Source organism: Rhamphochromis sp. 'chilingali', assembly GCF_963969265.1.
Source record: "Rhamphochromis sp. 'chilingali' genome assembly, chromosome: 12".
NCBI lineage: Eukaryota > Metazoa > Chordata > Actinopteri > Cichliformes > Cichlidae > Rhamphochromis > Rhamphochromis sp. 'chilingali'.
Genome location: NC_137939.1, coordinates 33,187,329 through 33,202,725, shown reverse-complemented (window position 1 = coordinate 33,202,725; position 15,397 = coordinate 33,187,329). Strand labels below are relative to the sequence as shown.

The window sequence follows — 15,397 nt, the reverse complement described above, 5'->3', positions numbered from 1 at the left end:
TATTTTTTTACTGACAAATAAGCTCGGATTCAATTTTCTTCAACGGCCTAAAAATGTTTGAAGTGAGATCTAAGGATTTTTTTTATAATACAATGCTTGAAAGTTTGATTAGATATGGGATAGCAGTTGGTGTGGCTTACTTACAGTAAAGTCAAAAGTGCTATGACAATGATAGGAAACAAAGAGCACTAGTCTCACCAAACAAAATATTACAAAATTGTTGTTTATCAGGCTCCTAAAAGTTTTAATGATTCATCCCTTATCCAGTTTTTTCAGAGCTTGAGTTTTTACCCTCAGGGACTGTAAAACAAACTGCTAAAAGCTCTCATCAATCCCAGCATCTTTTGCACATAAGGACTCAGTGCACTTTGAAAGCTCTGGAGCCACATCATCCTGTACTTAAATGTTTCCTGGAGTTTAATTATGGGAAACTATCAGTGATGAATGAATGAATGAATGAATGAATTATTAACATATTTATTAATTGAATTTTGGTGCTGGCTTTATTGTGTGAATACTTCTATGCACAGCACTATTTGTACAAATTAAATTTCACATGTGGGATAATAAAGTTTATTCGTATCTCTTATTGTAGCCATCCATCCATGTTCGTTTCTGCGCAGGCCACTGTTGATGGCCATTATTAATGCTGTGGAGAGGATAACAATGACAAGCCTAACAAATGGATTCTGAGTCAACTCATCCTTGCTTTTATGTATGTTTTATGTGCCTGACTGGCCAGTGTCAGTGTTACTGGTCTGGCCTAGTAAGGGCAAGGGAAGTGACATGGTTAGTTCTTACAGAACAATTGACCATGGTTCTAGATAAGACATCAAACCCCCAAACACATTTCTATTCATCGGAAGGAATGTATGATAATTTGCTATTTAGTGTGTGTGACAGTAGAGTCCAGTAGGTTTGGTCCTGGTTCCTGCTGGCTGGATCAACGCTCTAGTTGGTCGAGACTTTACGTGTGGAGGACTGTAGAATATTTTTCAGTAAGAGCAATCTGGGGAAAAAACAAACAAGCAAAAAACAACAAAATTCAGAATTCTGAACCTTTTATGAACCAGTGAAATGTGTTAATTTCTTCACAGTGCAGCATAAAGAGCCTACAAATGACAGTGAAATTAAACAAATATAAATGAATCACCTCAGTTTGGCTTTGGGTTGAGTTTCTTCTATACCTAGAGAAACCTATAGAAAAGAGACAAAGACGTGTTATGTTATAGCTTTGCTCATTTTTGTGGTGTTAGGTCGGATCTTATCCTGTTGGAAAAGAAGTGGGGCAGGTTAGCAGTCAAACGATTCCACGAGAATACTTAATTAAAAAAAGAAATACTACTTTTGTCTGACCTCTTGTTCAGAAGGGGCCACAACAACAGGAAGCTGCACATGTTTAATTTGTCAGTTTTTACACTAGATGCCATTCCCAACACAATCCCAAGAATGATTTGTGACTCCGGCTGGAGTTGAAGTAGTAACCTTTCCCTTGCTGAACAATGGTGTAAACCACTACACTGTGGAGCCACATAAAATCCTTTTGATTAATAATTCTTTAAAAAAGCATATAAGGCTGGATCAGAACTCACCACGATAGCCCGTTGCCGTCTTTTTGTAGATGAGCAAAAGAACAAGAAGTAACAGAAGAACTGCCACTACCACAGATACAATAACCAAAAGCGGAGAGAAACCTGTATGAGAGACTGAAAAAAATGGGACAATTAAATAACGTCACTTATAAAAGTTATTGGTTAAAATTACATAGAAAAAACATCAATATAAATTTTGAAAATGGCAGAAAGATTTTGAATATGAGATGTTTTCTTATAAAGAGCAACTACATATTAAAATGTAGCATTTTAATTAATTACTGTTTTTAAGAAATCTACTCTGCAGACTAAACTCGCTTAGTGAGAAGAGAGCCATAACCTTAAATTCAGTAGTCTCATTAAAACTGATGTTGGGGATGGGGAGCTGATACGATTCAATGAAAAGTGAGCTGAAAATAACCTGAAAGGAGTAAATCGCAGCTGAGATGTAAATTTCATCTCAAGATTAATTTATATAAATAACAACAGTAAAAGAAGCAGGAACAAAAGAGCTGTGAAAGAAAAAACATTTAATGCAATAAAACTTGTAGATAAACCTTTAACCTCCTAGGACCTGGCGTCCACATATGCGAACATCACTTTTTGGGTTATTTAGACCAAAATACTAAATTTTGCTCTGCAAGGGCCATTTACATATCCACGAACAAGGACATTATACTGCTAGTATTCTATCAACATTTCAAACGAATATCCTCAGATATGGCTCTTACTTTTCTTAAAAACAAAAATAAGGTAAAAAAAATAATAAAAATCTGCTAATTCTTTATTTTTGCATTCATCGGGCCCCGATATGCCTAAATATCAAAGAGAAATTAAAAATGCATGCTGTGGAAGAGTTCGGGTCTTAGGAGGTTAATGTAGATCAAACATAATATTTCCATATTGGTAAAATAAACTCTCCAGCTGCTCAAATTTACCTTCACAGATGACACCAGCATCTTCTTTGTGGCTGCAGTCGTGAGATCCATACCCTGAGTGGTGGCACTCAGGCAAGTTGGCTTCTCTTCCCGTGCATGCTACATCATCCATCCAGATGGGCCCTGTGCCAGCACCAAATTGTGTATTAGTTGGCATGGAGAGGACCCTACCACAGCCCAGCTGCCTACATACCACCTGAGCATCCTCCAGGCCCCAAGAATCATCACACACTGTCCCCCACTGCCCACTGTGGAAGATCTCCACCCTGCCAGAGCAGGAGTCGTAACCCCTATTTACCAGGCGGACCTCCCCCTCAACTCCTGTGCTGTTGTCCACTGCTGTTGAACCGGTGACATTAACCGGAAAAGCTGGAGAGGTCTGTGTTCTTGAAGCAGGTGTGGAATAAGGAAATCCAGGGTCTGTTTGCAATTAAAAAAGAAATACAAGTAAATAATAATTGTAGAGCTGTGAAACAGTTTGAGAACAACATTTTAAAAATTAATTTGTTAGCGTGTATTCATACTTAAAATGTATCAATTCAGAGACAAATTTGACATTACACATTTGAGTTTTAACAGTTTTATGTGGTGTTTCAAAGTAAAGACATTTGCTGTACTGCTCAAATAAAAAGTCTCAAATAAAAAGTCTGTAGATGAAACGAATGAAAGATTATCTTGATTTCATTAAATGTTCTGCAGGATTTTCTTAATTGAAGAGACAATAATGGAAACATCAGTATAATATCAACTTAAATTAATAGGTGGACGTCCTGCCAAAGAAGTATTTTTTTTGTTTTTCAATAATAAATGATGCATCTACATTTCATGACTTTAACTAAAATGCAGTGATTGGGTTGTTTCAATGAAATATTTCAGGAGAACCAACAGAATCATGGAAGTTTCAACAGAGTTTTATGAATATTCCTTCTCCCTTAAAAATAGCTTCATGTTTCATGGTGAATTGTCTGCCACAAGAGGACATGATTATATGAAAACCCTTATTTTTTGCATTCAAATGAAATCAAGGTAATTTTTCTGACCACATTTGAGATGGATGTAGTCAGCTTCTGAGGAGGAGTATGCTAAAGTATATAACATGATATGTTCTCTTACATCTAGGTGGCGCTCTAACGATTGACAAATATTGATGTTTAATGACAAAATATTTAATATTACAAAACCTGTGGGTAGCACAGTTTGAAGTAAACAAAACATAGTATTTATATTATTGTATAATAAACTTTACAGCATAGACACAGAGTAAAAAAATGTAACCTCAGTGATGCCACCTTCTCAAATTTACCTTGACAGATGACACCAGCGTCTTCACTGTGGCTGCAGTCATGAGATCCTAACCCTGAGTGTCGACACTCAAACAGGTTGGATTCCCTGCCTGTGCATCCAACCTCATCCATCCAGATGGGCCCTGTGCCTGCACCAAATCGTGCTTTAGTTGGTGCAGAGAGGACCCTACCACAGCCCAGCTGCCTACATACCACCTGAGCATCCTCCAGGCCCCAAGAATCATCACACACTGTCCCCCACTGGCCTCTGTGGAGGATCTCCACCCTGCCAGAGCAGGAGCCATGTCCTCCATTAACCAAGCGAACATTTACCTGAATTTCTGTGTTAAAAAGAAATACATACAAAAAATAAAGAAATGCAAGGACTCAATAATTATTTTGGGATGATTCACTGTAAACTGCAGATCAACATTGCAATTCACCCAGTTTAACCAACACTTTCCTTCATTTTTAAATGTTTAACAGAATGGAAGTATTTAATGTCAAAGAGCCTGTAGGTAACAAAATTTAGTGTCAACAAAACACTATTTTTTTTACAGTAATTGTTTGTGGCTTAAAACCTCTCAGTTAAAATTTTATCGGGGACAAAAGGTCCAACAGGTGGACACCTAAGTGAATCCTACTTCTCAAATTTACCTTGACAGATGACACCGGCGTCTTCATTGTGGCCACAGTTGTGAGATCCTAACCCTGAGTGTCGACACTCAAACAGGTTGGATTCCCAGCCTGTGCAATGCACATCATCCATCCATATGCGCCCTGTGCCTGCACCAAATCGTGCATTAGTTGATGCAGAGAGGACCCTACCACAGCCCAGCTGCCTACATACCACCTGAGCATCTTCCTGGCCCCAAGAATCATCACACACTGTCCCCCACTGGCCTCTGTGGAAGATCTCCACCCTGCCAGAGCAGGAGCCATGAATGCTATTTACCAGGCGGACCTCCCCCTCAACTCCTGTGCTGTTGTCCACTGCTGTTGAACCAGTGACATTAACCCGAAAAGCTGGAGAGGTCTGTGTTCTTGACGCAGGTGTGGAATAAGGAAATCCAGGGTCTGTTTGCAATTAAAAAATACAAATAAGTAATAATAGTGCAGCTGTGCTGAAGGAATGTTGTTAAAAACAGTTTAAGGACAATATTTTTTAAAATTAATTTGTTAGTGTGTATTAAAATTTAAAATGAATCAATTTGAAGACAACATTGAGATTACACATTTGAGTTTCAACAGTTTTATGTGCTATGGTAAAACACAAGGATTTGTGTTTGTTGTACTTTCACAGAGAAACCCCCACAACAATAACTCAAATAAAAAGTCTGTAGATGAAACGATTTAAAGATTATCTTAATCTTTTTAAATATTCAGCGGGAATTTGTTAATGAAAGAGGCAGTGATGGAACCACCAGTATAATATCAACTTAAATTAATAATGGCGTACATCCTCTTGGGTCTACGTTATTGTACAAAAAAATTTTTTTTTTCTTTTTCAATAATCAACGAGGCCTCTGAATTTCATGACTATAACTAAAATGCAGTGATTGGGTTGTTTCAATGAAATATTTCAGGAGAACCAACAGAATCATGGACGCTTCAACCAAGTTTTATGAATATTCAAGTTTTCCTTCTCTCTTAACAATAACTTCATGTTTTGTGGTGAATTGTCTGCCACTAGAGGACATCATTATATGAACACCCATAATTTTTGCATTCAGAAAAAAGCTTAAGATCATTTTTCTGACAACATTTGAGATGGATGTAGTCAGCTTCTGAGGAGTATGCTAAAGTATATAACATGATATGTTCTCTTACATCTAGGTGGCGCTCTAACGATTGACAAATATTGATGTTTAATGACAAAATATTTAATATAACAAAACCTGTGGGTAGCACAGTTTGAAGTAAACAAAACATAATATTTCTATTATTGTATAATAAACTTTACAGCATAGACACAGAGTAAAAAAACTGTAACCTCCGTGATGCCACCTTCTCAAATTTACCTTGACAGATGACACCGGCGTCTTCACTGTGGCTGCAGTCATGAGATCCTAACCCTGACTGTCGACACTCAAACAGGTTGGATTCCCAGCCTGTGCAATGCACATCATCCATCCAGATGGGCCCTGTGCCTTGTCCAAATCGTGCTTTAGTTGGTGCTGAGAGGACCCTACCACAGCCCAGCTGCCTACATACCACCTGAGCATCCTCCTGGCCCCAAGAATCATCACACACTGTCCCCCACTGGCCTCTGTGGAAGATCTCCACCCTGCCAGAGCAGGAGCCATAAATGCCATTTACCAGGCGGACCTCCCCCTCAACTGCTGTGCTGTTGTCCACTGCTGTTGAACCAGTGACATTAACAAAATTTAGTGTCAACAAAACACTTTTTTTTTTTTACAGTAATTGTTTTTGGCTTAAAACCTCTCAGTTAAAATTTTATCGGGGACAAAAGGTCCAACAGGTGGACACCTAAGTGAATCCTACTTCTCAAATTTACCTTGACAGATGACACCGGCATCTTCACTGTGGCTGCAGTCGTGAGATCCTAACCCTGAGTGTCGACACTCAAACAGGTTGGATTCCCGGCCTGTGCATCCAACCTCATCCATCCAGATGGGCCCTGTGCCTTGCCCAAATCGTGCTTTAGTTGGTGCAGAGAGGACCCTACCACAGCCCAGCTGCCTACATACAACCTGAGCATCCTCCTGGCCCCAAGAATCATCACACACTGTCCCCCACTGGCCACTGTGGAGGATCTCCACCCTGCCAGAGCAGGAGCCATAATTGCCATTAACCAAGCGAACATTCCCTTGAGTTTCTGTGATAAAAGGGATTACATACAAAAAATAAAGAAATGCAAGGACTCAATAATTATTTTGGGATGATTCACTGTAAACTGCAGATCAACATTGCAATTCACCCAGTTTAACTAACACTTTCCTTCATTTTTAAATGTTTAACAGAATGGAAGTATTTAATGTCAAAGAGCCTGTAGGTAACAAAATTTAGTGTCAACAAAACACTTTTTTTTTTTTACAGTAATTGTTTGTGGCTTAAAACCTCTCAGTTAAAATTTTATGGGGGACCAAAGGTCCAACAGGTGGACACCTAAGTGAATCCTACTTCTCAAATTTACCTTCACAGATGACACCGGCGTCTTCATTGTGGCCACAGTTGTGAGATCCTAACCCTGAGTGTCGACACTCAAATAGGTTGGATTCCCTGCCTGTGCAATGCACATCATCCATCCATATGCGCCCTGTGCCTGCACCAAATCGTGCATTAGTTGATGCAGAGATGACCCTACCACAGCCCAGCTGCCTACATACCACCTGAGCATCCTCCTGGCCCCAAGAATCATCACACACTGTCCCCCACTGGCCTCTGTGGAAGATCTCCACCCTGCCAGAGCAGGAGCCATGAATGCTATTTACCAGGCGGACCTCCCCCTCAACTCCTGTGCTGTTGTCCACTGCTGTTGAACCAGTGACATTAACCCGAAAAGCTGGAGAGGTCTGTGTTCTTGACGCAGGTGTGGAATAAGGAAATCCAGGGTCTGTTTGCAATTAAAAAATACAAATAAGTAATAATAGTGCAGCTGTGCTGAAGGAATGTTGTTAAAAACAGTTTAAGGACAATATTTTTTTAAATTAATTTGTTAGTGTGTATTAAAATTTAAAATGAATCAATTTGAAGACAACATTGAGATTACACATTTGAGTTTCAACAGTTTTATGTGCTATGGTAAAACACAAGGATTTGTGTTTGTTGTACTTTCACAGAGAAACCCCCACAACAATAACTCAAATAAAAAGTCTGTAGATGAAACGATTTAAAGATTATCTTAATCTTTTTAAATATTCAGCGGGAATTTGTTAATGAAAGAGGCAGTGATGGAACCACCAGTATAATATCAACTTAAATTAATAATGGCGTACATCCTCTTGGGTCTACGTTATTGTACAAAAATTTTTTTTTTTTCTTTTTCAATAATCAACGAGGCCTCTGAATTTCATGACTATAACTAAAATGCAGTGATTGGGTTGTTTCAATGAAATATTTCAGGAGAACCAACAGAATCATGGACGCTTCAACCAAGTTTTATGAATATTCAAGTTTTCCTTCTCTCTTAACAATAACTTCATGTTTTGTGGTGAATTGTCTGCCACTAGAGGACATCATTATATGAACACCCATAATTTTTGCATTCAGAAAAAAGCTTAAGATCATTTTTCTGACAACATTTGAGATGGATGTAGTCAGCTTCTGAGGAGTATGCTAAAGTATATAACATGATATGTTCTCTTACATCTAGGTGGCGCTCTAACGATTGACAAATATTGATGTTTAATGACAAAATATTTAATATAACAAAACCTGTGGGTAGCACAGTTTGAAGTAAATAAAACATAATATTTCTATTATTGTATAATAAACTTTACAGCATAGACACAGAGTAAAAAAACTGTAACCTCCGTGATGCCACCTTCTCAAATTTACCTTGACATATGACACCGGCGTCTTCACTGTGGCTGCAGTCATGAGATCCTAACCCTGACTGTCGACACTCAAACAGGTTGGATTCCCAGCCTGTGCAATGCACATCATCCATCCAGATGGGCCCTGTGCCTTGTCCAAATCGTGCTTTAGTTGGTGCTGAGAGGACCCTACCACAGCCCAGCTGCCTACATACCACCTGAGCATCCTCCTGGCCCCAAGAATCATCACACACTGTCCCCCACTGGCCTCTGTGGAAGATCTCCACCCTGCCAGAGCAGGAGCCATAAATGCCATTTACCAGGCGGACCTCCCCCTCAACTGCTGTGCTGTTGTCCACTGCTGTTGAACCAGTGACATTAACAAAATTTAGTGTCAACAAAACACTTTTTTTTTTTTACAGTAATTGTTTTTGGCTTAAAACCTCTCAGTTAAAATTTTATCGGGGACAAAAGGTCCAACAGGTGGACACCTAAGTGAATCCTACTTCTCAAATTTACCTTGACAGATGACACCGGCATCTTCACTGTGGCTGCAGTCGTGAGATCCTAACCCTGAGTGTCGACACTCAAACAGGTTGGATTCCCGGCCTGTGCATCCAACCTCATCCATCCAGATGGGCCCTGTGCCTTGCCCAAATCGTGCTTTAGTTGGTGCAGAGAGGACCCTACCACAGCCCAGCTGCCTACATACAACCTGAGCATCCTCCTGGCCCCAAGAATCATCACATACTGTCCCCCATTGCCCACTGTGGAAGATCTCCACCCTGCCAGAGCAGGAGCCGTTTCCTCCATTAACCAAGCGAACATTTTCTTGAATTTCTGTGTTAAAAAGAAATACATACAAAATATAAAATCCGGGACTCAATAATAATTTTTGTGATAAGGCACTGTATACTGTAAAACAACACTGCAAACTACCCAGTTTAAACTATACTTTCCTTCCACTTGAATGTTTAACAAAATGGTAGTATTCAATGTCAAAGAGCCTGTAGGTAAAATATTGTAGTGTAAAGTAAAAATAATTGTATAATAGTTGGTCACTGAAAACCAGTGACCAGTTGAAATTATATCAGGGACATACAGTCAAACAGGTGGAACCTCAGGCTTGCCACCTTCTCAAATTTACCTTGACAGATGACACCAGTATCTTCACTGTGGCGGCAGTCGTGAGATCCAAACCCTGAGTGGCGACACTCAGAAAGCTTGGATTCCCTCCCTGTGCATGACACCTCATCCATCCAGATGGTTCCTGTGCCTTGTCCAATTTGTGCATTAGTTGGTATGGACAGGACCCTACCACAGCCCAGCTGCCTACATACCACCCGAGCATCCTCCAGGCCCCAGGAATCATCACACACTGTCCCCCACTGCCCACTGTGGAAGATCTCGACCCTGCCAGAGCAGGAGCCGTAACCCCTATTTACCAGGCGGACCTCCCCCTCAACTCCTGTGCTGTTGTCCACTGCTGTTGAACCAGTGACATTAACCGGAACAGATGGAGAGGTCTGTGTTCTTGAAGTAGTTGTGGATAAACCAAAGCCCAGATCTGTTGAGTTCACTTCTGTTTGACATTAAAAAAGAAATACAAATAAATAATAGTATTTCAGCAATGATGCTTGAACCATATTTTTTATAAACAGTTTATTTTATTTTGACCAGTATTACGCAGTAATAGACACTCTGGTCCATAGCGTTTATGTCATGCTTTGCCTCTTGCAAGCATGATATTGGTTGTATGAATTATCAAATTACGCACCGAATATCACCAAAATAGCAATTGCAGCAATTGCCTTTCCAAGGACTGCACATTTTGCAAAATACTGGAGCATAGGATCCACACCTGTTTGAGTTTATACATCTCACTTTTATTCTTTGCTTTAAGCACATTTCTGACTATCACGCACTTTCACATTATGATGGTGCATTGGTGGCAATTTGGAGTACAAGAGTGTGTGAAGCCTGGGACAGATTTAACAACATAGATTCCAAGGTTTTCTGGCAAAAAATAAATAAATAAATTAAAAATCGTAAGATGAACAATTTAAATTTTCCAAGGTGTTGAACTGACCGCAGATCATTTTATAAAATCTCAAGTAGAAATCTGTAAAAGTAAAGTACCAGAAAATTGCTAAAATTCAGCCAAATATCATAATAATAATAATAATAATAATAATAATAATAATAATAATAATAATAATAATAATAATAATAATAATGAACACAAACAAGAGGAAGTGAATTTTACCCATTCCCCCAAAAGCAGAAGATGCATAAAAGATATCAATAAAGAAAGGAATGGGCACTCAGGGAATGCTTGTATATTGGGCCCTGAGTTCTGTGCTACAGCCCAATATCCACCTGTGGTGTTTCGTCCATCCATTTCTGTATGGTTGGGAGTTTCTGGATTGGCAAGACAAGTGATTCCATCCTGAAGATCTGTTAAAAAGATAAGCAATCAGTAGTTACTGTCCTGTTAAATACACATTAAAATATAATATTTATACTTTAATTGAATATTTACTTTATTTTATTGTGATAAAGTTTTAAAATTAGTTGTTAAACTTGCTATATTTTCACTTAATTATTTGAATTTGCAAAAATCAAAACTTTGTGATCCTTCCCTACACAAACCATCTACTGATAATGATTATGTTAAAAGGTTGTGAAGAAGAAATTAGGATTTGAGTTTGTTTGTGATGACATCTTCTTCAGCTTTTTCTACACTTGTTAAATTAGGCTTTTGAACTTGTTTAAACATTTGAAATTGGGTATTTATTTATTTATTTATTTTTGTTGTGTTGCAGCTGGATAGTGTAGTGGTAAGACTACATGCCTTTGGAATGGGAGTCGTGGGCTACTGTATCCTGTAAGCGTCCCTAGGCTAGACCCCCGCATGCTAACCAAGAATGAGCGAGAGACAGAGTAACCAGGACACACTGATGAGAAGTGGGCTACTAGAAGAAGATGGTATAAGTGCGCAAGAGATGAAAATTGGGCGCTGTTGGAATGCTACTGCGCAAATAACCCCAGCAGAAGGGGTTACATGAATAGGACAAGGGACCTATGGAATCTTCAATACCCAGCATCCAGATTGATGATGAAACAACTAGTAGCTCAGTGTTCTAAAATTCGGAAGAAGGTACTGCTCTCATGGCTAGAGATTGATGAGGTACAACACAATGCTACGGCAAGCGGCACCAGGATGACAGGTCAGGGAGGAGATATCATCATCACCCCCACCCGAGTTTGGGTACCAAGCCCCAAGTGCGATGGAAGACGACGCATTGTGAGAGGAACTGACCTGAAAGATGGCATCATGGCAAAACTTGAAACCTGGACCCTCCGTAGCCTATTACCAAGGCTACGTGAAGTACCCCCTGAGGATCTACTAGATGATGTGAATGCAGCGCTGCCACAATTACCAAGACTAACCAGTTGACCAAAGCAGCAGTGATCAGTGAGTGATCAGCCACAAGGAGCAGTACCCTCCATGGAGAAGGAGACTAGACTGCAGAAAGGTAGAATGAAGAAGGTGCCTAACAAGTACAGCACGCTGTGAAACTGCCGAGCAAAGAGGTATACCAGAAAAACAGAAGGCAGGAGAATAAACCAGTTGTTCTCCACAGAACCATCCAAGGTGTAGTCGTAGTGGCACGGGAATATAAGAACAACACCACCAAGGCTAGAGACATAGCAATACTGGAGGTGCATATGTGATAAGCGCACAACACATAACTGCAAAGCTCATGAGCACTGCCATTACTGGACCCGAGCATGGTCCAGTAACCATCACATTGGCAGACATCCAAGAAAGTGTCTCCAGAATGAAGAATTGGACATCACCAGGCCCCGACATGATTCACAATTACTGGCTGAAGAATCTGCTTGCACTCCATGAGCGTCTCGCAGTACAAATGAACCAGCTGCTAGTTAATAAGAGACACCAAGAATGGCTAACTGAAGGCCTGACAGTCTTGATCCCCAAGGGTCCGCCAGAACCTGCCTCAGTACCAGATGGAAGCTCCTGTCAGGCATCACAGCGGCTAAGATGAACAGGCACATTCCTCAAAAAGACACATAAAGGAATTGGGAAGAATACCAGAGGAGCAAAGCACCAGCTACTGGTAGACAGAGCACCACCAGGATACACAGCAACGAAATTGGAATGCAATTCGGATTGGAGAAGTGTAGTTGTAAGGTAGTCAGAACTGAGGGGATTGTACTACTAGATGGTAACATTGGCAACATGTATCTAGGAATCCCCACAGGAAAATAGGAACCACAAAGAGGCCGCAGGTAAGCTGCAACCACCAAATACCTGCGGAGGGTCAGGCAAGTCCTGAGAAGTCAGCTGTAATAGAAAGAACAAGATTCGGGCAATCAATACCTATATCCTGCCCGTGACCACATACCCTGCTAGGATAACAATCTGGCCAAAGGAGGAGATAGAAGCCACTGACATCAAGATAAGAAAGGTTCTAGATCATGGATGGAGGGTTTCTGTCACAGTCTGGCAAGGGCAGACTGTATGAATTGAGAAAAGGACCCAAAACGCAGACTCCAAGGAACAGGGAACAGAACTTGAAATGTTAACAAAAGGCGAGCCGTTTAATATGGCTGGTAGAAAAGGTACAAACAAAGGGCAAGGCAAACTGAAGCAAAATTAACACAAACCTAAACTGGGGAATCTAAACAAACAATAAGAAAAACCTAGACAAGAAACTTGGAAGCATGGCATGGCATAGGAAACATGGCGTGGACAACAGACAACCTGACAATCACACACTGAAAACAGAGGACTTAAATACACAGCAGGTGATTAGGGGAAGTGGGAACACATGGAGGAACAGCTGACTGACATGAGCCTAATGACAGGACAAGGGAAGTGAAACTAAATACAATGAACAAAGAACACACGACTCCTTCAAAATAAAACAGGAAACATGAGACAGACATGATAATACAAACTTGATAACATAAGACACGCAGCATGAAACACGAAGGTTGAGGGGAAACTTAAATACAGGGGAAGAAAACACAAGGAGTCTAATAACCAAATGAACTTAGATAACCTAATGAACAAAATAAACTCAAACTTAAAACGCTGGGTCAAAAGACCCAGGATCATGACAGTTTCACCCCAAGACGGAAGGAAGGAGGCCAAGGACTGGTGAGTGTCAGAACCGCTGTTCAGGATAAGACAACAAATATCCACGAGAACATCAGGAAGATGGCCATAACCAACCTTGTGCTTAATGAATACCTCAGCAGTGTTGGGAAGGTTACTTTTAAAATGTATTCCACTACAGATTACAGAATACATGCCCCAAAATGTATTTTGTAACGTATTCCGTTACGTTACTCAATGAGAGTAACGTATTCTGAATACTTTGGATTAGTTCATATATTATCATGCTTTTTACAATTACACAAATGTATTATTGCAGGGTGATTTATTACTATTACTTAAGGTTATTCGCCATATCAATACTAACTAATGTCACGGTACTTTTGGGTCTCATTTTCACACTGGCGCACCCTGCCGTGACAACAAAATTTTTAAATCTTAATATAAAATGAGTAACAGTAGGGTGGACATTGGGTAAGGCTCCACTTTTTTGAAGCGATCTCGCATAGAAAACTATATAAAACAGGTTTGAGGCTCCGAACCGTAAAGCCGTAAAACCATAAAGGGACCTCTGGCTAATACGTCGAGTTCCGTGTCTGGTTCCGTGTCCAGCTCGTAGCTAGATTCTTTAGGGCTATGCCTGTAACGCTCTGCCTATTGCTTCATATTAAATCATTTTTGGAATAACTTTTTTAAATATTTCTTCACGTCATTATGCGGGCCGCAAGTAGGGGTGACATGGGCTGTCAGATTGAGACACAGGCCTTAGAGCCTCTTAATGCGTGTTTGGTTTGGGTTTCCAATGATGTGGAATTACCAAAAATAGAATGGGCATAGCCTAATATATGAAACAGGAAAAGACCGCCGTGTAATCCATTTATTACAACAAAGTAACTGTATTCTGAATACCACCCTTCTAAATGGTAACTGTAACGGAAGACAGTTACTCATATTTTGTATTTTAAATACGTAACGGCAGTACATGTATTCCGTTACTCCTCATACTGTAGAGAAGAGGCACAAGGAGAAGAACCATCATGAAAGGACAGACCCCTGCATGGTATGTAGCACCAGCAGATAGAAGAAGTCAAAGCAGCTTAAACTGATTAATATACCCCACTGCTACTTAACTAACCAGATTAATAAGCCAGAGCTTTAATTAACTTGATGCTATACTCGAATTAAAAGTTTTTTGAGCAGTGGAAATTGTTCTGAGTTTTTCTTTTTATACTGGAGGAAAAACACCAGCGATCTGAAAAATAATTTCTGGGGATGAAACAGGGATGAAAGAACACACCATAAGTAGCACATAGCAGTTGTGCTAAAAGAAATGATATGAACTTACTCCTGGCAGGTTTATATTTATTTATATTAAGTTATCTTTTACTTTTAATGTACTTGGAAGTGGTGTATGTCGTGGTTCACTGCTGACCTATTTTCAACGCCGAATAAATAAAATGAAGAAAGGCTGAATACATGAACTGCTGAAGCAGTTAGTGTTTAAAAATTAACAAAGTTTAAGGATTAATTCATGAGAAAAGAAAAGACAAGTAACACTGAATATTAGAGATGACAATTTACTCACTTAGGAGGATGAAGCAGATCAAAATGTGATAGACTTTCATCTTGAGTCACTGATGGGTTAATGTTGCTTCTTTTCTTTTTTACTTGCAAACCAGGAACTTCTTACTTCTCTTGTTCTTATGTCCCCCTCCTCCTGACTCCTCCCCTCTGCTTAAGGGTTTACCAACTGCACTGTCAAAGAATAACTGTGTATGAATTAAAGTTATATCTTTTCAAGTTATCCCTCAAAACTTAAATATTCTTTGTTTTCCCTCATTTAGTCGCTACTGAAAACAGGCTGTTTGTGTTGTATTGAATTGCAAAATATTAATTTATCATCTTGCAGTACTGTAGTTTCAACATGTCAAACAGT

At 39.7% G+C, this 15,397-nt stretch overlaps 2 protein-coding genes across 2 annotated transcripts; both read right to left on the bottom strand.

Annotated features, from left to right (window-relative positions):
• On the bottom strand, positions 1 to 2,650 carry LOC308407589 (uncharacterized protein). Its single transcript, XM_080899364.1, has 4 exons — positions 2,531 to 2,650; positions 1,593 to 1,706; positions 1,154 to 1,197; positions 1 to 1,009 (listed from the first exon to the last, which is right to left on the bottom strand). The coding sequence occupies exons 1-4, from the start codon at positions 2,640 to 2,642 to the stop codon at positions 968 to 970; spliced, it is 312 nt and encodes a 103-aa protein (XP_080755490.1). The 5' UTR covers positions 2,643 to 2,650; the 3' UTR covers positions 1 to 967.
• A 55-nt stretch (positions 2,651 to 2,705) lies between these two features.
• On the bottom strand, positions 2,706 to 15,115 carry LOC308407336 (scavenger receptor cysteine-rich domain-containing protein DMBT1-like; the record flags this gene model as incomplete). Its single annotated transcript, XM_080898901.1, has 11 exons — positions 15,047 to 15,115; positions 10,692 to 10,769; positions 9,460 to 9,894; positions 8,832 to 9,152; positions 8,335 to 8,673; positions 6,971 to 7,390; positions 6,332 to 6,652; positions 5,835 to 6,173; positions 4,471 to 4,890; positions 3,834 to 4,154; positions 2,706 to 2,950 (listed from the first exon to the last, which is right to left on the bottom strand). Coding segments are annotated over exons 1-11 (3,279 nt in total), but the record flags the coding sequence as incomplete, so codon positions are not given.
• Positions 15,116 to 15,397: the final 282 nt, after the last annotated feature.